The following is a 17,370-nucleotide window of genomic DNA, read 5'->3' as shown; positions in this document are numbered from 1 at the left end:
GACTCTAGAGCGCAGGCTTGGTAGTTGTGGCGCACGGGCTTTGTTGCTCCGTGGCGTGTGGGATCTTCCCGGACCAGGGATCGAACCCATGTCCCCTGCATTGGCAGGCGGATTCTTAACCACTGCGCCACCAGGGAAGTCCCTGTATTTTAAAGATTTAATTTTTTTTTAAATTTTATTTATTTTTGGCTGCATTGGGTCCTTGTTGCTGCACGCAGGCTTTTTCTAGTTGCGGCGAGCAGGGGCCATTCCTTGTTGCGGTGCGCAGCCCTCTCATTGCGGTGGCCTCTCTTGTTGTGGAGCACGGGCTCTAGGTGCACGGGCTTCAGTAGTTGTGGCATGCGGGCTCAGTAGTTGTGGCTCGCAGGCTCAGTAGTTGTGGTGCACAGGCCCACTTGCTATGCGGCATGTTGGACCCTCCTGGACCAGGGATCAAACCCGTGTCCCCTGCATTGTTGACAGGCAGATTCTTAACCACTGCACCACCAGGGAAGTCCCTATTTTTTTAATTGAAGTGGTAGGGGTGGTGTTTGTGGGAACTTTTTTTCTCATTGGCTCTAAAAGTGCCTTAACATCATATATATCCTTGGCTTAGAGCTTAGAGGTTTGCTGTGTTTGTAGACACACTTAGAAATATTAAGCGTGATAAATTGGGGAGCCCCAGAAAGCAAGACTTAACCAAGATTAAATTAATTTATGTTTCCACAGGGTTTTCTCATTTGAACCTCATCCTCCAGCACTCCATAATATGGGTCAAACAAGCATCTTTTTTGCCTTTTTTTAATAGATGATGAGACTGAGGCACATGGTTTTTTCTAACTTGGGTCACTTAGCTGGTTGCTGTGTCAGCTGAGCTAGACCCAGATGAGGCCTCTGATTTGGTCAGCCCCTTTCCCAGTATTCCAGATTGGTGCTAAACTCTCTAACAATCTAAATTATCTGTGTTTCAGCCATTGAACAAATTTCTCTAACTTCCCAAAGGAGATGGATTATATGGTCACTATATAAACATCTGATTAATTAAACCTGTACTGTGTCTAAATTCAGTAGAAATGGATACAAGCTTTACTTTGAGGGGTACCAAAAGCTCTCCAGCAATGCATATTAATGTATCTATGAGTGATTAATACCATTTTTCATCTATAAAAATCAAAGCTTAATTATAAAGGAACTAGCCCTGTGAACAGTTTTCATCTACATGGCCATGTTTTACGTGGAACTCGGCTTTAAAGAAAATAAGGTTTCTTCACAATTTTTTGTAAGTTTATAGAAATTGGCAGATTTTATTTTAATACAGTTAATACAGAACTGAGGAGTGTATTTTTATCTTTAAATTACTTTTTAAAAACTTTAACATACATGTTCAACAACTTGATTAAAAGGTATAAGGTAAAGGGTATTCTTCTCCTCCTCCTTTCTCTTACTGTCCTCTGTATATCTCTCTCTGCCTTCTTTCCATTTAAGTTAGAATATAATCCTCCTGTCAGCCTGCCTCCATTCCAGTGATGGGCACGTACATGTAATTCTCATGCCTGGGAGGGAGGTTTTCGTCTTCCTGGGTGACCGACACTTCTCGTCTTCCTTGGGCTCTGATGGAGCATCCTTCCAAACCCACGGTACACCAGAGCCTCTCCTGCCATCCTGCTGCCCTAACCTGCCTCTCTTGTACTTTTGCTCCACTTCAGCCACGCTGCGTTACCGTCCGTGCCTCTTCCGGGCCTGGAAGCTGCTTACAGCACCAGCGGCAGTCATGTGAGGTGAGGCTCCAGTGGCGCCTGGCACGTGAGGGCTTGTAGTTTGCAGTGTGTGTGTGTGTGTGTGTGTGTGTGTGTGTGTGTGTGTGAGAGAGAGAGAGAGAGAGAGAGAGAGAGAGAGGAAGGGAGGGAGGGAGGGAGGGAGGGAGAGGGAGAAAGAAGTGGGGGATGAGTGCACTGGCGGCTGGTGTGGGTCGGGCATGGTGTAATTCTGACCTCTTGTTCTCCTTCTAAGCCTGATCTGCATCTCTCGGATGAACAATCTGAGGTTCACCCTGTGTAACTAAAGTTGGGTGATCAATCCCATTTATGAAAAAAACGTCAAAATCCCTAGCCAGCGCATTGTACCACAAGTCCCCTCAAGATACTTCTTGGTCGTTTAGCCGATTTCAGTGCCCGGATGGGATTGATGTCGTCTGAGCACAATCCATTTGTTAGTTCACTAAATGTCTTCTTCCCACAAAAAACCTGTTCCTCTTTACGTTTTTCCTTATTCACTGCATCTTCCTCGTTCGTTATTCCATCACAGTGAAGTGGATTGACCACATTCTCGTCGTTTTTGACATGTATAGACACAGGTGTGTCCAGAAGTGACAAGAGGACAGGTTTACTGGGAACGTCATTCAGCTCTTGTCTGGATGTTAAGACGAATATGCTGACATAGAAGGTGAACCCGTCCCATGTCGTTCTTCTCTGTCTCTCTCTCCGTGGTGCTAGGCTAGAGCCTCCATTTCCTGCCTTGGTACCAAAGTCTCGCTTGGTAACAGACTCAGCTGTCAGCAAGCTCCTGCTTTCAGCCTCCGAGTTCCCGGTTCCTGGATTTGATGAGCTGGATGGTGTGACAGCCCCGTGCCCCCGACCGCAGAGCAGCCCCCCAGAACAGAAAGAGGTAAATTTAAAGTGCTGGTGGGGTCAGGTGGCAGTGGCACCACAGATGATGTGACAGATACAGATGGGCCCCTGAGTCTGTTTGCTGCCACCTTTAGCTTCAGCTGAGTACGGGAGGTTAGCAAGACACTAAAGGATACCTTGAACCTCTTCTTCCTCGTCACCTTCCAGACCCTTTTCTCTTGATGACACATTTAACAGTGTTTAGAGAACCGAACCACAGAGCGAGAAGCTTCATGCATTCAGAGACGAGTGAACAATGGTGTGCTTCAATTTTGCAGTATCTGCTGTCTCCAACAGTTTCAAATTTCCATGTTGATAATCTCAGTATCTGAACTGCATGTACAGTAACATAAAGGGGGCGGTTGCTGAAAATGCTGTTGGCAGGAGTGGGGGCGGCGGGGGGTGGGAGCTTTGTCATAAACTACTTCCTGAAGTCATCTGTACACTGAGGAAGCAATGCAGTGGGTGTCAGGAAAGGGGACTTCGTATATTTAGAATGTCTTACAACCTGACCATCTTTCTTCTTCTTAAAAATAGACTGAGCCGGAGAAGAGGCCAAAGAAGGTCTCACAGATTCGCATCCGGAAAACCATTCCTAAGCCAGACCCTAACCTTACCCCCATGGGCCTTCCTCGACCCAAAAGGTGAGCACCTTCTCTAACATGCATGTGTGCACTTTTTTGGAAGTTGGCAGAATACGATGACCTTTTGAATGATCATATACTCTGAGCTTTTGTTATACTTCTAGGAATTTATCCAAAAGAATTCGTCGGTACTGTGGCCAGAGATTTGTGTGCAGGGATATTTGAACGCGTTCTCGATCACTTTTCCTGAGCTCTCTATGCCGGGTGCTGTCGTTCTGTGTACACAGTCCCAGTTCATCCTCCAAGGGTGCTGGAAGGTAGGCACAGCTGTCGTCCCCAGGTTTAGGTGACGGTGCCAAGGCTCAGTAGCTGAGAAATCTGTGTTAGGCCAGAGCGTCGCTCATGACAGAACAGGTGGTTCCTGTCTCTCATAGGTCTTACTCGACCCCACAGCCCAGGCTCACAACATTCTGTGCACAAAACTGGGAAGGGACCTACACATCATGAAGGAAAGATGTCTTTTTTTTTTTTTTTTTTCCCCAAGAAAATGCTAGATCCATGTTATGGTCCATAGTATAGCCTTTAAAAATTGGGATTCTAAAGATTTTTATGACAGAGCTGATTGCTAATTCCTATAAAGTGAAGTGGAAAGAAAAAGATTACTAAATTATGTACTGGTTGGGCGTGATTCCAAATTGTGTATTTGACATAACTCCAGTTTGGGGATGATGTATATTACACAGACACTATGAAGATATAAACATTTTTAAAAGATCTCCAGAGTTATGTTTTCTTGTGATGGATTTCACTCCTTAATTTCTCATCAGCAAATGGAAGCCTGTGTCCCTTGATTAACCCAAGGTAAGTTATTTCACCTTCCTGAGCTTCAAGGACTTACCTGTAGAATGTGAGTAAGAATTCCCAACACTTAAGATTGCTGTACAGTCCAGTTGAGAAAAAAATGTGCACTGTATCTATTTTATTGCTTCACACAACACAAATGCGATAGTTAACTGTTACTATGATTTACGTTCCACTTTTCCCACGTGGTTCTTATCTTAACGTGTTGTGTTTTTATCCTACAGTTCTTTTATTGATCATCCTACCATGTCTTTTCAAGAGAAATTTTTAAAGTATTTCAGATATCCTGGGTTGAATAGTACTTTTTACTAGAATGAAATAGGGTTCAGAATCATGGTATTCTCTCTTGAATTTTTACGTAGATAGAAGTTCTGGAAAGCCTTATTAATAAAGATAGGTAGTTGGGAGTGGAAAGAGTTTTAATAGAACAATGACATTCAATCCTTTCAACTTCTGTCAAGTAATATCAAAAAATCACAGAGTGATCTATCAACAAATCAAATTTAATGATTTATCACCTCATCTTTTTTGAAAGCAAAGAATCAAAAAGTGCTGACTCACTCGGGTTCTGTCACCCAGACTTTGGAGGCCAGAAGTGGCTCAGTTTATGGGACGTGCACCGAGAGGATCTGACCAGTTTCAGATACCTAAGAATTCTATGTTACTTTTGCACTTAGGGGCACTTTATTTAATCCTATATAATGAAAGGGTTGAAAAATAAAAGATCTTCAATAAATCTTTACCTAAGACATCTTGGTAAAATGCTTTTATTACTTCAAATACACTTTTGTATAGACACTTTGAAGGTGCTGATTTAGGGCATTAAATTTATGGAAAATTTTTGACATACAACTTATTTGGCGAAGGCAGGTTTTATTATTGAAACCCATTGGCCAAATCATTCTTACTTCCTAACTTTTCTGCTTTCCAATTATAATATAGTCATCCCTCAGTATCCTCGGGGAATTGGTTCCAGGAGACCCCCCGATACCAAAATCCACGGATGCTCAAGTCTCTTATATAAAATGACCTGGTACAATGAATACAGCCTCCCCTCCATATCTGTGGGTATGAAACAGTAAATATGTTAATATTTACCTTCAAGAAAATCATACAGACCATTGAAAAATAAATTATGGAACGCTTCTTGTAACGTAGATTTCTAAAAGCCGTAAGTCAAAATTAAAGTTATGTATAAGAATTTCCCATTTCTGAATTTGTAATAAAGCAATGTAATTTATAGCTAAAATAATAAATTATGAAGTGAGGAGTATGTTAGAAAGCATGATATTGCTTCAGTAAATGTGTATACATGCACGAATAAAACTCTGTTATTATTAGACTTTTAGGAACAATTAAGAATGATGTAAAAAATCAGAAATAAATCCATTAATTTATATAAATCTCATGATTGCTTCAATATTTAATGTAGGAGAAAAGTGTATCACTGCAAACCAATTGGCATGGCAGCTCATATAATTTTTGTTGTTAACAGGAAGTAGAAGTTATAATATTTTGTAAGATGAAGATTGAATAATTGACTTAAATATTTCCTTATATGATTTGATTAATGTTCTTCTAAGTGATAACAGACTGTGCATGAGAGTTGAGAATAGTTTGAAAAGACATTGTGTACAGTTAAATACATGACCAAGCTATTTTTGGTGTTTGAAGCTCTCTTTCTTAAGTAGGCATTGTTTGATGATAGTCAGGAGGTGAGTGAGGCAAAGTCCCTCTGACAGCCCCATTCCACACCATATCTGAAATTAGGCTGAGTCCCCTCTCGCTAAAGCCACTCTTCTCTTAGCGGAACTGTGCGTAGGGTGGGGAAAGACACGTCCAAGACAGGTTTACAGTGATTTCATTAATATCTGAGGAGGGCCTAGTGAGATCAGTGATTTTATTCTGATACCAAAGTAGAACTCAGGGTGGATAGGGGCTGTTCTAAAAGAATTTGTGAGGGGACTTCCCTGGCGGTCCAGTGGTTAAGACTGTGCTTCCACTGCAGAGGGCGTGAGTTTGATCACTGATTGGGGAACTAAGATCCTGCATGCCGTGTGGCGTAGCCAAAAAAAAAAGAATTTGTGGGAATGGAGACGTTTACATGAGTGTAAGGACACTTCTCAGGTGTGTCACGTGCAGGAGATTAAAGATCGGGAGATTGATTACCCTAGAGCTGGGTTTCAGTGTGTCTGTGGAAAGTCTTCTAGTACACTGGTGTGAGGACCCCTGGTCTAGCAAAACCTTAGGGCTTTTACCTTAGTATCATGTTATTAGTCTAGGTCCAGTCAGGAGACGGAAACCACACAGTATTTTAAACAGGGGAAGTTTAAAGTATTGAAGTATAACAGGAGAGTAACTGTTAAGGTGTACCGAGAATTCTGAAGGGCATCCTAGGGCCAAGGGAGAAGGGGGCCCTCTCCCCCAGATTGGAGTCTGACTTTGTTGGAAAAGGTGTGGTTGCAGCCCATCGGATGGCCAGGTTGCTAACGCCAGAGCTGGGTGAGGAGGAAACAACAACAACAGCCTTCCAGGGCATGAGCTGAGGCTGGAGGGCAGGCACCCGGGGTGTCAGGGTGCTGCTGCAGGTGCGTGGCCTGGGGCATGTGGCGTTTGCTCCAGGAGAGTCACGGGAAACAACCCTCAGGATGTTGGGGTCTCACTATGGGCTTCAGTCCCCGAATGCCCCATCTGTGGTGTGGTGGTCACCAGGCTAGTGCTGCAGGGGCATTGGGGGGTGGTGCTCCACGCTCTGGCTATACAGCTGGGGCAACTGTCCCCATCCGGCCCCGCCCCAGACATCCCAGTACACGTGCACCCATGATGGGCCACGTGGCAGGAGCAAGAAGAAAAGCTCCTTTGCTCCTCCAGTGCCTCCTTCTGCTGAAGCTCAGTACCAACTCACTGTGAAGAAGAAATGCATTAGGCGTCCAAGATGCCATTGTCACAGAGCAGGTACTGAGGGCGCATTCTGAGCTGAGAAGCAGTAATTAGATAACTGGTACATTCCAGTAAACAATAAAAATTTAAACACATTCACTTGACCAAGAACTGTTCTTTTAGGAAGAGATATGAATAAATGGAAAGGCATGTATTTAACACAATTATAGAAATGAAGAAGCAATAGCCTGGAAAATTCAGAAAAGGAGTGAAATAAGAGTACTAGTCTTAAGAGATCTTAAAATATATTGTCAAGTCTCAGTAATTAAAACAGTATGTTGCCAGAGCATAAATATACAAATTGGTAAAACAAAGTCCATAATTCGACACAAATACATAGAGAAATTTAGTATGTGACAAAGGTGTCCCCTCAAATCAGTGGTGAAAAGATGGACTATTCAGTAAAATGCTGCTGGGACAGCTGGGTGGCCATTCTAGGAGTAATAAAGCTGGGGGACTTCCCTGGTGGTCCAGTGGGTAAGACTGTGCGCTTCCACTGCAGGAGACATGGGTTTGATCCCTGGTCCAGGAACTAGATCCTTCATGCCGCAACTAAGAGTCCACATGCCCCAACTAAGACCTGGCGCAACCAAAATAAATAAATAAATATTAAAAAGAAGAAGAAGGAACGCTGGATCTCTACCTTAGACCTTTCACCAGAATATCTTCCAAATAAAATCAGACTTAAATGTAAACAAATGAAGCCATAAGAATAATTGAAGAAACTATAGGAAATGGTTAAGTATAATACAAAATTCAGAGCCATAAAATAAAAATCTGAAAAATATATGTCATAAAAATCTATCACTTCTGCTGGGAAAAAAAGAAACCAACTATAAACAAAGTCAAAACACAATTTTTTTTTTTTTTTTTTTTTTGCGGTATGAGGGCCTCTCACTGTTGTGGCCTCTCCCGTTGTGGAGCACAGGCTCTGGACATGCAGGCTCAGCAGCCGTGGCTCACGGGCCCAGCCGCTCCGCAGCATGTGGGATCTTCCCGGACCGGGGCACGAACCCGTGTCCCCTGCATCGGCAGGCGGACTCTCAACCACTGCGCCACCAGGGAAGCCCCCAAAACACAAACTCTTAATTAACTAGACAGGAGGAATCCTTTCACAGTGTATACATATATCAGGTCATCACAATGTACACTTGAAATATCTTACAGTTCTATGTGTCAGTTACACCTCAGTAAAGCAGCATCTAAATAAAAAATTTTAAACAGCTTTATTGAGAAATAGTTCACATACTGTGTAATTCCGTGTGTTTTAGTATACTGGCAAAAAAAGATACTAATCCCAAGCAGGATCAATAAAAAGAATTTCATACCTAACTTCAGAAAGAAGTTAAGTATGAAAACTTCAGAGTTCCAAAGACAAAGAGATAATCTTAAAAGAAGCCAGGGAACCTTATAAATGTATACATCAAAATCTTCAAAATAATAGCAAACGGAATCCAGCAACATATTAAAAAATGATTATACACGTGACCAAGTGGGATTTATGCCAGGAATGCAAGGTTAGTTGAACACAGGAAATTAATCAGTGGAGTATACCACATTAATAGAATAAAGGGGGGAAAGCACATGATTATCTCATTAGATGCAGAAAAAGCATTGGACAAAATCCAACACCCTTTCATGATAAAAACACTCCATGAACTTCAGAATAAGAGGGACTTCCCTGGTGGTCCAGTGGCTAAGACTCCGAGCTCCCAATGCAGGGGGCCTGGGTTTGATCCCTGGTCGGGGAACTAGATCCCACATGCTGGAACTAAGAGTTTGCATGCCACAACTAAAGATCCCGCATGCCACAGCAAAGATCCCACACATGGCAGCGAAGATCCCATGTGCCGCAACTAAGACCTGGTGCAGCCAAATAAATATTTTTTAAAAAGGGAGAGAGAGAGAAATAAGAACTTCCTCAAATGAATAAAGGACATCTACCCGAAAACCTGAAGCAGAAATCCTACTTAATTGTAAAAGACTGAAAGATGTCCCCTAAGATCAGAAACAAAACAAGGATATTCACTCTAACCATTTCTATTTAACATTCTGCTAGAGGTTCTAGACAGGACAATTAAGCAAGAAAATGAGATAGCACTCAGGAAGTAAAACTATCTTTTCAGTATCTTGTATACAGAAAACCCTAAAGAATCCACTATTAGAGCTAGTGAATGAATTCAGCAAGTTTGCAGGATATAAGATCAAGATAGAAGGAAAAGAAAATTGTATTTCTATACATTAGCAATGAGCAATCTGAAAATGAAATTAAGGAAACAGTGCCATTTACTGTAGCATCAAAAAAACCCAAAAAACCTAGGGATAAATTTAACAAACGAAGTGTAAGTCTTGTTCAGTAAACACTACAAACTACCAACTACTGTTGAAAGAAATTAAAGACCTGAATAAATGGAAAGACATCCATTCATAGATTGGGCTACTTAATGCTGTCAAGAAGTTAGTACTACCCAAGGCAACCTACAACTTACTGCAATCCTATTATAAAATGTCGACTACCTTTTTTTGCAGAAATTGACAAGCTGATCCTAAAAATCCTGAAAATACAAGTGGCCCAGAATAGGCAAAACAACCTTGAAAAAGAGGAACAAAGTGGAAGACTCACACTAACCCATTTCAAAACTTACTACATGCACAGTTAAAAATAATTGAGGGCTTCCCTGGTGGCGCAGTGGCTGAGAGTCCGCCTGCTGATGCAGGGGACACGGGTTCGTGCCCTGGTCTGGGAAGATCCCACATGCCGTGGAGCAGCTAGGCCCATGAGCCATGGCCACTGGTCCTGTGCATCTGGAGCCTGTGCTCTGCAACGGGAGAGGCCACAACAGTGAGAGGCCCACGTACCGCAAAAAAAAAAATAATAATAATAATAATTGAAATGGTAAATTGTATGTTTTGTATATTTTACCACAGTAAAAAAAAAACATACACCAACTTAGTACAAAGCTTCAGTAATCAAAACAGTGTGGTAATGCATAAGGATTGACATAAAACCAACGGAGGGGACTTCCATGGTGGTGCAGTGGTTAAGAATCTGCCTACCAATGCAGGAGACACGGGTTCGAGCCCTGGTCCAGGAAGATCCCCCATGCCACGGAGCAACTAAGCCCATGTACCACAACTACTAAGCCTTCACTCTAGATCCCGAGAGCCACAACTGCTGAGCCTGTGTGCCACAATTACTTAAACCCGCGCGCCTAGAGCCCATGCTCCGCAACAAGAGAAGCCCGTGCACTTCAATGAAGCCCGCGCGCAGCAACGAATACCCAACACAGCCAAAAATAAATAAAATAAAATAAATAAATTATTATCTTTTTAATGGAATAGGGAATTCCCTAACGCTCCAGGGGTTAGGGTCTCCGTGCTTTCACTGCCAAGGGCCCAGGTTCAGCCCCTGTTTGGGAAACTAAGATCCCATAAGCCAAGCCGTGTGGTATAGCCAAATAAATAAAAAGTAAACCAATGGGATGGAAGCGTTTGGTGGTTTCTTATAAAGCTAATCATACTCGTACCGTATGATCCAGCAATCATACTCCTTGGTATTAACCAAATGAGTTGAAAACTTACATTCATATAAAAACCTGCACAGAAATATTTACAGCAGGTTAATTCATAATTGCTAGAATTTGCAAGCAACCAAGATGTCCTTCAGTAGGTGAATGGATACTAAATCATGGTACATCCAGACAATGGAATATTATTCAATGCTAAAGAGAAGTGAGCTCTTAAGCCATGAAGAGGACATGGAGAAACCTTACTGAAATACTACTAAGTGAGAAGCCAGTCTGAATAAGCTACATACTGTATGATTCCGGCTATGTGACATTCTGGAAAAAGGCAAAGCTATGGACACTGTAAATGAATCAATAGTTGCCATGGAATAGGGAGGAGGGGAGGAGGAATAGGCGAGTACAGTAATTTCTAGGGCAGTGAAAATGATTCTGAATGATACTGTAATAGTAGATACACGTCATTATACATTTCTCCAAACCCAGAGAATGTGCAACACTAAGAGTGAACCCTAATGTAAACCATGGACTGTGGGTGATTATGATGTGTCATTGCAGGTTCATCAGTTGTGACAAATGTTCCACTCTGGTGCAGGCTGTTGATAATAGGGGTTGCTGTGCTTAGTAGGGGAGTTGCAGGGGGTTCCAGGCAGGGTGTATATGAGAACTCTGTCCACTCAATTTTTCTATGAACAAAAACTGCTCTAAATAAGTCTTTTTTGTTTTGTTCTGTTTTTTTAAGATAACAGATAACACACAGAATCAGAAAAAGTGTTTGCAAGTCATACATCTGATAGGGCTCTAGTATGCACAATATATAAAGAATTCTTACAACTCAACAACAAAACGACAGCAACGCAATTTTTTAAAGTAGGCAAAGATTCTGAACAGGCATTTCTCCAAAGAAGATGTAGACGAATGGCCAAAAAATGATGCTCAGCATCATTAGTCATTAGGGAACTGCAAATCAAAACCACAAGATGGCTCTCACCCACTAGGATGGCAGTAATTTTTTTACAAATAAAAACAACAAAATAAGTGTTTGCATTGAGGATGGGTAGAAATTGGAACCGTCATACATTGCTTGTGGGAATGTAAAATAGTGTAGCCACTGTGGGAAATAGTTTGGCAGTTCCTCAAAATGTTAGAGTTACCATATCACTACTTCTAGGTATATGTCCCAGGGAAATTGAAAACATGTTCACACAGAACCTTGTACATGAATGTTCATAGCAATATTCTTCATAACAGCTAAAAAGTAGAAACAATCCAAATGTCCATCAGTTGATGAATAGATTAAGAAAAGGTGGTCTATCCATAGAATGTTAAAAAGAAGTACTGAGACGTGCTACACCATGAATGAACCGTGGAAACAGTGTGCTAAGTGAAAGAAGATCGACTCCAAAGAGCACATACTGTATGATTCCATTTGTATGAAGTGTCCAGAATAGGCAGAACCATAGGGGCAGAAAGTAGATACGTGGTTGCCCGGTGCTGGGGTAGGAGAGGGTGGGTGTGACTGTTCGTTGGTCCAGGGTTTCTTCTGTGGTTGTGAAAATGTTCTGGAATTAGTGGTGATGAATAACATTGTGCCTCTACGAAAATCCACTGAACTGTACACTTTAAAGGGTGAATTTTAGGGCCCCATCACCTGGCTGTGAGGAGAGCCTGTAGGTGCTCCAGCACAGGATCGGGGGTGCTGCACCCACTGACCACCAGGCCCCGCCACATCTTTCCAGGGGCCAGATCTGCCACGGCATGAGCACAGTAATGTGCTTTTGAGGTCACAGTGGCATGGTCCTCACAGGAGACCCCAGGGACCAGGGCTTGACCCCCGAGCGAGCCCCTCAGAGCCTCCGTTTTGTCAATACTAGAATAGCACAGCCTTGCTTCAGAATTGTCTCAAGATGCTTCTTTACCAGAGGGAAATCAAGTCATAAAAACAGATCAAGAGATGGAGGGAGCAAGGAACCACCAGACAGAAGATGCTCGAGCGTAGACTCTTGCCAGAGCCACTCTGGGCAAAGTGGCATCTACACAGGAAGTGTCTACTTTTGAGGATGTTTACACATCCCACCACCTCCAGTGAGTGAAGCCCCTCTGAGGAAGGCAAGGCTTGTTGAGAGCCTAGGAATCCCAGAATCTGAACTTGGCGCTTCAGCGCTCACCTCAGCTCAGAAACTGGACATGGGTGCACACTGCCCTGATTTGCTTGTCAGAATGACTGTCAGAAGCCTAATCTTTCACTTTCCAACTATCCATCTGACATCCTTAATCTAACGTAGCTTTTGCTGTTGTTAAGAAAAGTAACAGTTGTTTGTTGGAAATCCCTGTGAAAAATCTTATCCATGCTATTATTTATGTATTTTTTCCCACAAGCATGTTCTTTGCTGAATTGGAATTGAACCAAACTGAACCTCAATTAAGATTTTCAAAAAGCCGGTAAGAAACTAAAGCACGATGCCGAAAAGTTTATTGCTGTGCTGTTCAGTCACTCCTTAACTTATCTGAAAAAGGTTTAAGGCACAGAAACTTTATAATAATTTGCTCTTTGGTAATAAAGGTACTGTGCTGTCTGAAAATAAGTTTCTACTAAGAGTGGTGGCCTGAAGGTTGAAGCTTTTATCTTCTACATAGTACCAAAAAACTAAGAGTGAGCAAACAGATTGAGCACACTCATAAAAATAAATAATAGGGTGGCTTCCCTTGTGGCGCAGTGGTTGAGAGTCCGCCTGCTGATGCAGGGGGCACGGGTTCGTGCCCCAGTCCGGGAAGATTCCACATGCCGCAGAGCGGCTGGGCCCGTGAGCCAAGGCCGCTGAGCCTGCACGTCCGGAGCCTGTGCTCCCGCAACGGGAGAGGCCACAACAGTGAGAGGCCCGCGTACCACAAAATAAATAAATGAATGAATGAATGAATAAATAAATGGGTGAATTTTATGATATGTGAACCAGGGCTCCTTGAAGACTGGCTACAGGTCTAGGGCAGGAAATGCACGAGTATAGACTGTCTTGTGCCAGAAAGTGATGAGCTCTCGAGGCAACTGGGGTCATATCAGAGAGATGCAGGAACCAATTTGAAGAGACTCTCACTGCCACAGATGAGACAGTCTGAGCATCAAAAGGAATAATAACTGCAGTAGATTGAAGCACATGAGATATGTTTCAGTCCAATAGTTCATAATGAATGAGTTCACAGCTCATTGGCTGTATTTGGATGATAATAGGGAAACAATTCATTGTTTTGTAAACTGGTAAATAAAGGGAAAGAACCAAGCATACAACCCACTTTTCCTGTGCAAACGGTACCTCAGGGTTACCAAAGCATGGATGAGCATGAAGTTTTCTTTAGATGGAAGAATTCTCCCGGAAGAATGATAGACTGTCACCGTGTACAATCCTAAAGAACTAATAAATATATTCAATGTTTATCAGTGGCTGGCTGCTAATACACAAAAAGGGTGGCAGCTGGGTATCATGTCCCTCGTGATGGATACCTAAAAGTCTGTCAAAAAACCCAGAACACCTAAATCTGATCATACCTCTCTATTTAATTACCAGTCCATAGGAAATACCTATAGTATTTCCCATATGTTTGGGTCAGAGAAGCATGTTAAATGACATCAGTGGGATGTAATCAAGAAAATCTAGACTGGGGAAGCCACAGACCAAATGACCTGATTTCTTACCAAAAAAAAAATTACAAAATAAAAAGGCAAAATAGGACACTACTAACATAAATTGGGACAGTATTGATCAGACTTAGAGGTTCCATGGACTTTGTGTTGTTTGAGAGAAGGGTTTATAAGTTAAATATGCTCATTAAAATTCTTGCCAACCACTAAAAGAACAGAATATGTATAATTTTCAAGCCAGGAGAGGAGAATAAAAAGAGCAGTCAGTTAAGCAGAAGAAACATTGAAAAAATAGGACAAGAAGAAGCTGTAAACTAAGATAATAGGTACAAATCCAGTTATATCCCTTCAAGTAAGTATAACTGGACCAAATCTCACAAAGTTGAAGATTGATGCCCTGGAAAAGAAGATCCAGTACTCATTGTTCTCATGAGACACATCTAGGACTCATCTTTTACTCTTGGAAAGTAAAAGAATGGAAAGCATAGAGTTGGGAAACCAATCTTGTCTCTTTTAAGAGACCGTGAAGAATTTGTTTTTTTCTCTTTTCAGGTTAAAGAAAAAGGAGTTTAGTTTAGAAGAAATATATACCAACAAGAATTATAAATCTCCTCCTGCAAACAGGTAAGTACCTATGAGCAGGAAATAATAGATTGGGGGGGCTTCCGAAATGATCGATGTAAATCTCCAATCCTTGTGCTTCGGAAAGGGTTTTATGTTCAGTTCTTCCAATACCGGGGTCTTGAAAATAACTAGAATTGGTATTTTTAGTTCCCAGCACTTGAATTGGGGTCGGTGGTAGGATGGGAAAGAGATGTGTGTTAGGTTAGGTAGTCTCCTTTTCGTTTGTACTTGGTTTTTAGCAAATATGCCAGCTGTCTTCAATACTAACAATCATTGATCTTCGGATATGACTCCAAACCCAAGTACAGAAGGCATTTCACTTGGCTACCTTTGCGTCTAAATTCAGTTCAAGTCGTTGAACATTTATTAAATTCCTGTAGCATCTAGGATGTAGCAGGAGAGTTTTATCCTAGAAGATAAAACTCTAAGGCATTGATATAAGACTGTTCATTACAGCATTGCTAAATAATAGGAAAGGATTGGAAACAACTTAAAATATCCATTAATAGGGTTCTTATTAAATTATAGTCCATCCTTGTAATGGGATACACTGCATAGCCATTTAAAAGAATGAATCAGATACCTGTGTACCCAGCTGAGGCAATCTTAAACGTTATTGATAGGTCAGAGTGGCACAATGCATAGGCCAGTGCATGTAGTTTGCTGCCATTTGAGTAAAGAAGAAACCAAAGTGTTGGATAGATGCTGTGGGTCAGCAAACTACAGGCCAGGTCCAACCAGCAACCCGTTTTCTCTTTCTTTTTTTCCAGCCCTGTGAGCTAAGAATGGTTTTTATTCTTTTAAAGGGTTGTTTAAAAAACAAAAAAGAATATATAGCAGAGACTTGTGTGCCTCGTTAATTTTAAGATGTTTACTACCTGGCCCTTTACACAAAAGGGCTGACCTCTGATGATACATGCTTACCTATGCACGTCTGTACGTTGAGTGACTTTGGGAGGATACACAAAACACCGTTGCTGCTGTTGCCGGGGTGGGGAGTGGGGGGGTTCATCTTACTTTTATTCTTTACCCTCCTGTCCAGCTTAAATTTCTTCACTATGTGCTTGTACTACATATTCATAGATATATGTGTTTTATCATCAAAAAATAGCTGCAGACCAGAGGAAAGAGCTGTCAGGAGCAGTTAGCCTTTAGCGCCCATTGACTGGGAGGGTTGGTGGCCCCCAGGGTGAGCATGTTGGTGATTCTGTTTTGTGCTCCACCCTTAGGTGTTTAGAGACCATCTTTGAGGAACCTAAGGAACGGAATGGTACGCTCATCTCAATCAGCCAACAGAAGAGGAAGCGAGTTCTGGAGTTTCAGGATTTCACAGTCCCACGGAAGAGGAGGGCTCGCGGTAAGGTCAAGGTGGCAGGCAGCTTTACCCGGGCCCAGAAGGCGGCGCTGCAGAGTCAAGAGCTGGATGCTCTGTTGATACAGAAACTGATGGAACTGGAGACCTTCTTTGCCAAGGAAGAGGAGGAGCAGGAGCGGTCGTCCGGTTGTTGAGAAGCAATTCAGGTGGGGGGGTCTCAACTTTAGACTTTCCCGGCCTCCTTGGAAGAGGTTGCCTAATTTTGCCCTACTGCCCAAACCACTCAAAATGCAGACTATGGATTTTTACCTATTTCAAGGTGCAGCCTTTTTAGGAACTGGTGAAAGAGGGTCCTCTAACTTGTACTGCTGAGTATAGAACCTCAGGAACGCTCCCTTTCTCCTGGAAATGGTCCTGAATGATGTCGGCCTCCTCCCCATACTCTCTGCCATCCACGGAGGAGGACACCACATACCTTCAGTAACACTAGGTTTCCAAGGACTCACAGCATTTGCACGTCCATGTGAAAGTTCCGCATCGTTTACGGTGGTGCTAGACCAAGATTATTTAGACACGTGGCCTAGGGAGGGGGACCTGGCGTCCTGTCCCGTGTGGTCTCACTGGCTCATTTCAGTAGTTGAGGAAAGATGAGCTGCTGTGTTTTCTAATCCTTTGAGCCCATCTGTCCAGAACCGGGGTGGGGTGTGTGTGTGTGTGTGTGTGTGTGTCTGTGTGTGTGTGTGTCTGTGTGTCTGTGTGTGTGGCTTTTCCCCATCATTTTCTCCCCTCTGTGACTGTGGGTCACTAGTGCCAGAGGAGCCCGTCCAGGCCCCATTCGAAGTAAGTTGCACTTTTTAATGTGGTGGTGTTGGTTATTTTCATTTGTTTTATTTCCCTTTTTTTTTCATTATTGCTGCATGTTTGGAGCCTTTAAATGTGATTTTTAAAGCAGTTTTTTAAGACATCAAGGAGAAAGACAGTACACGTCTTCAGAACACACGACAGGCATTTGACCTGGTTTGTCGGTGCGTGGTGTGGGGCGGCTGAGAGCCGTTTTCCCGTTGACGTGTTCAAGCAGCCCCTTCCCCGCCTCCAGCTCCTAGTGCGACTCATTTCTCATCTGGGTTCTCATTCTTGCTTGAGTAGTTGTATTTATTTTAATGACGGAAGTAAGAGCAGGTCTCTCCCCCAGTCATTTAAAAAGTTGGAAGCTTGGGTGCGGTTTTAGTGGGTTTCATCTGAA

At 42.6% G+C, this 17,370-nt stretch overlaps 1 protein-coding gene across 1 annotated transcript in view; it reads left to right on the top strand.

Moving 5' to 3' along the window:
• PRR14L (proline rich 14 like) overlaps positions 1–16,321 on the top strand; it is a gene marked incomplete at its 3' end in the record, with an annotated part of 54,512 nt that extends 38,191 nt beyond the window's left edge. The window contains exons 5-9 of the mRNA XM_079717127.1: positions 1,686–1,757; positions 2,472–2,643; positions 3,183–3,289; positions 14,741–14,812; positions 16,042–16,321. Coding sequence (XP_079573253.1) covers positions 1,686–1,757; positions 2,472–2,643; positions 3,183–3,289; positions 14,741–14,812; positions 16,042–16,321 — 703 coding nt within the window. The remainder of the gene's footprint in view (positions 1–1,685; positions 1,758–2,471; positions 2,644–3,182; positions 3,290–14,740; positions 14,813–16,041) is intronic.
• Positions 16,322–17,370: the final 1,049 nt, after the last annotated feature.

Source organism: Hyperoodon ampullatus (assembly GCF_949752795.1).
Source record: "Hyperoodon ampullatus genome assembly, chromosome: 13".
In the NCBI taxonomy this organism is placed as follows: domain Eukaryota; kingdom Metazoa; phylum Chordata; class Mammalia; order Artiodactyla; family Ziphiidae; genus Hyperoodon; species Hyperoodon ampullatus.
Note: the sequence above shows the minus strand (reverse complement) of the source record. Positions and strands in the feature narration are given on the sequence as shown.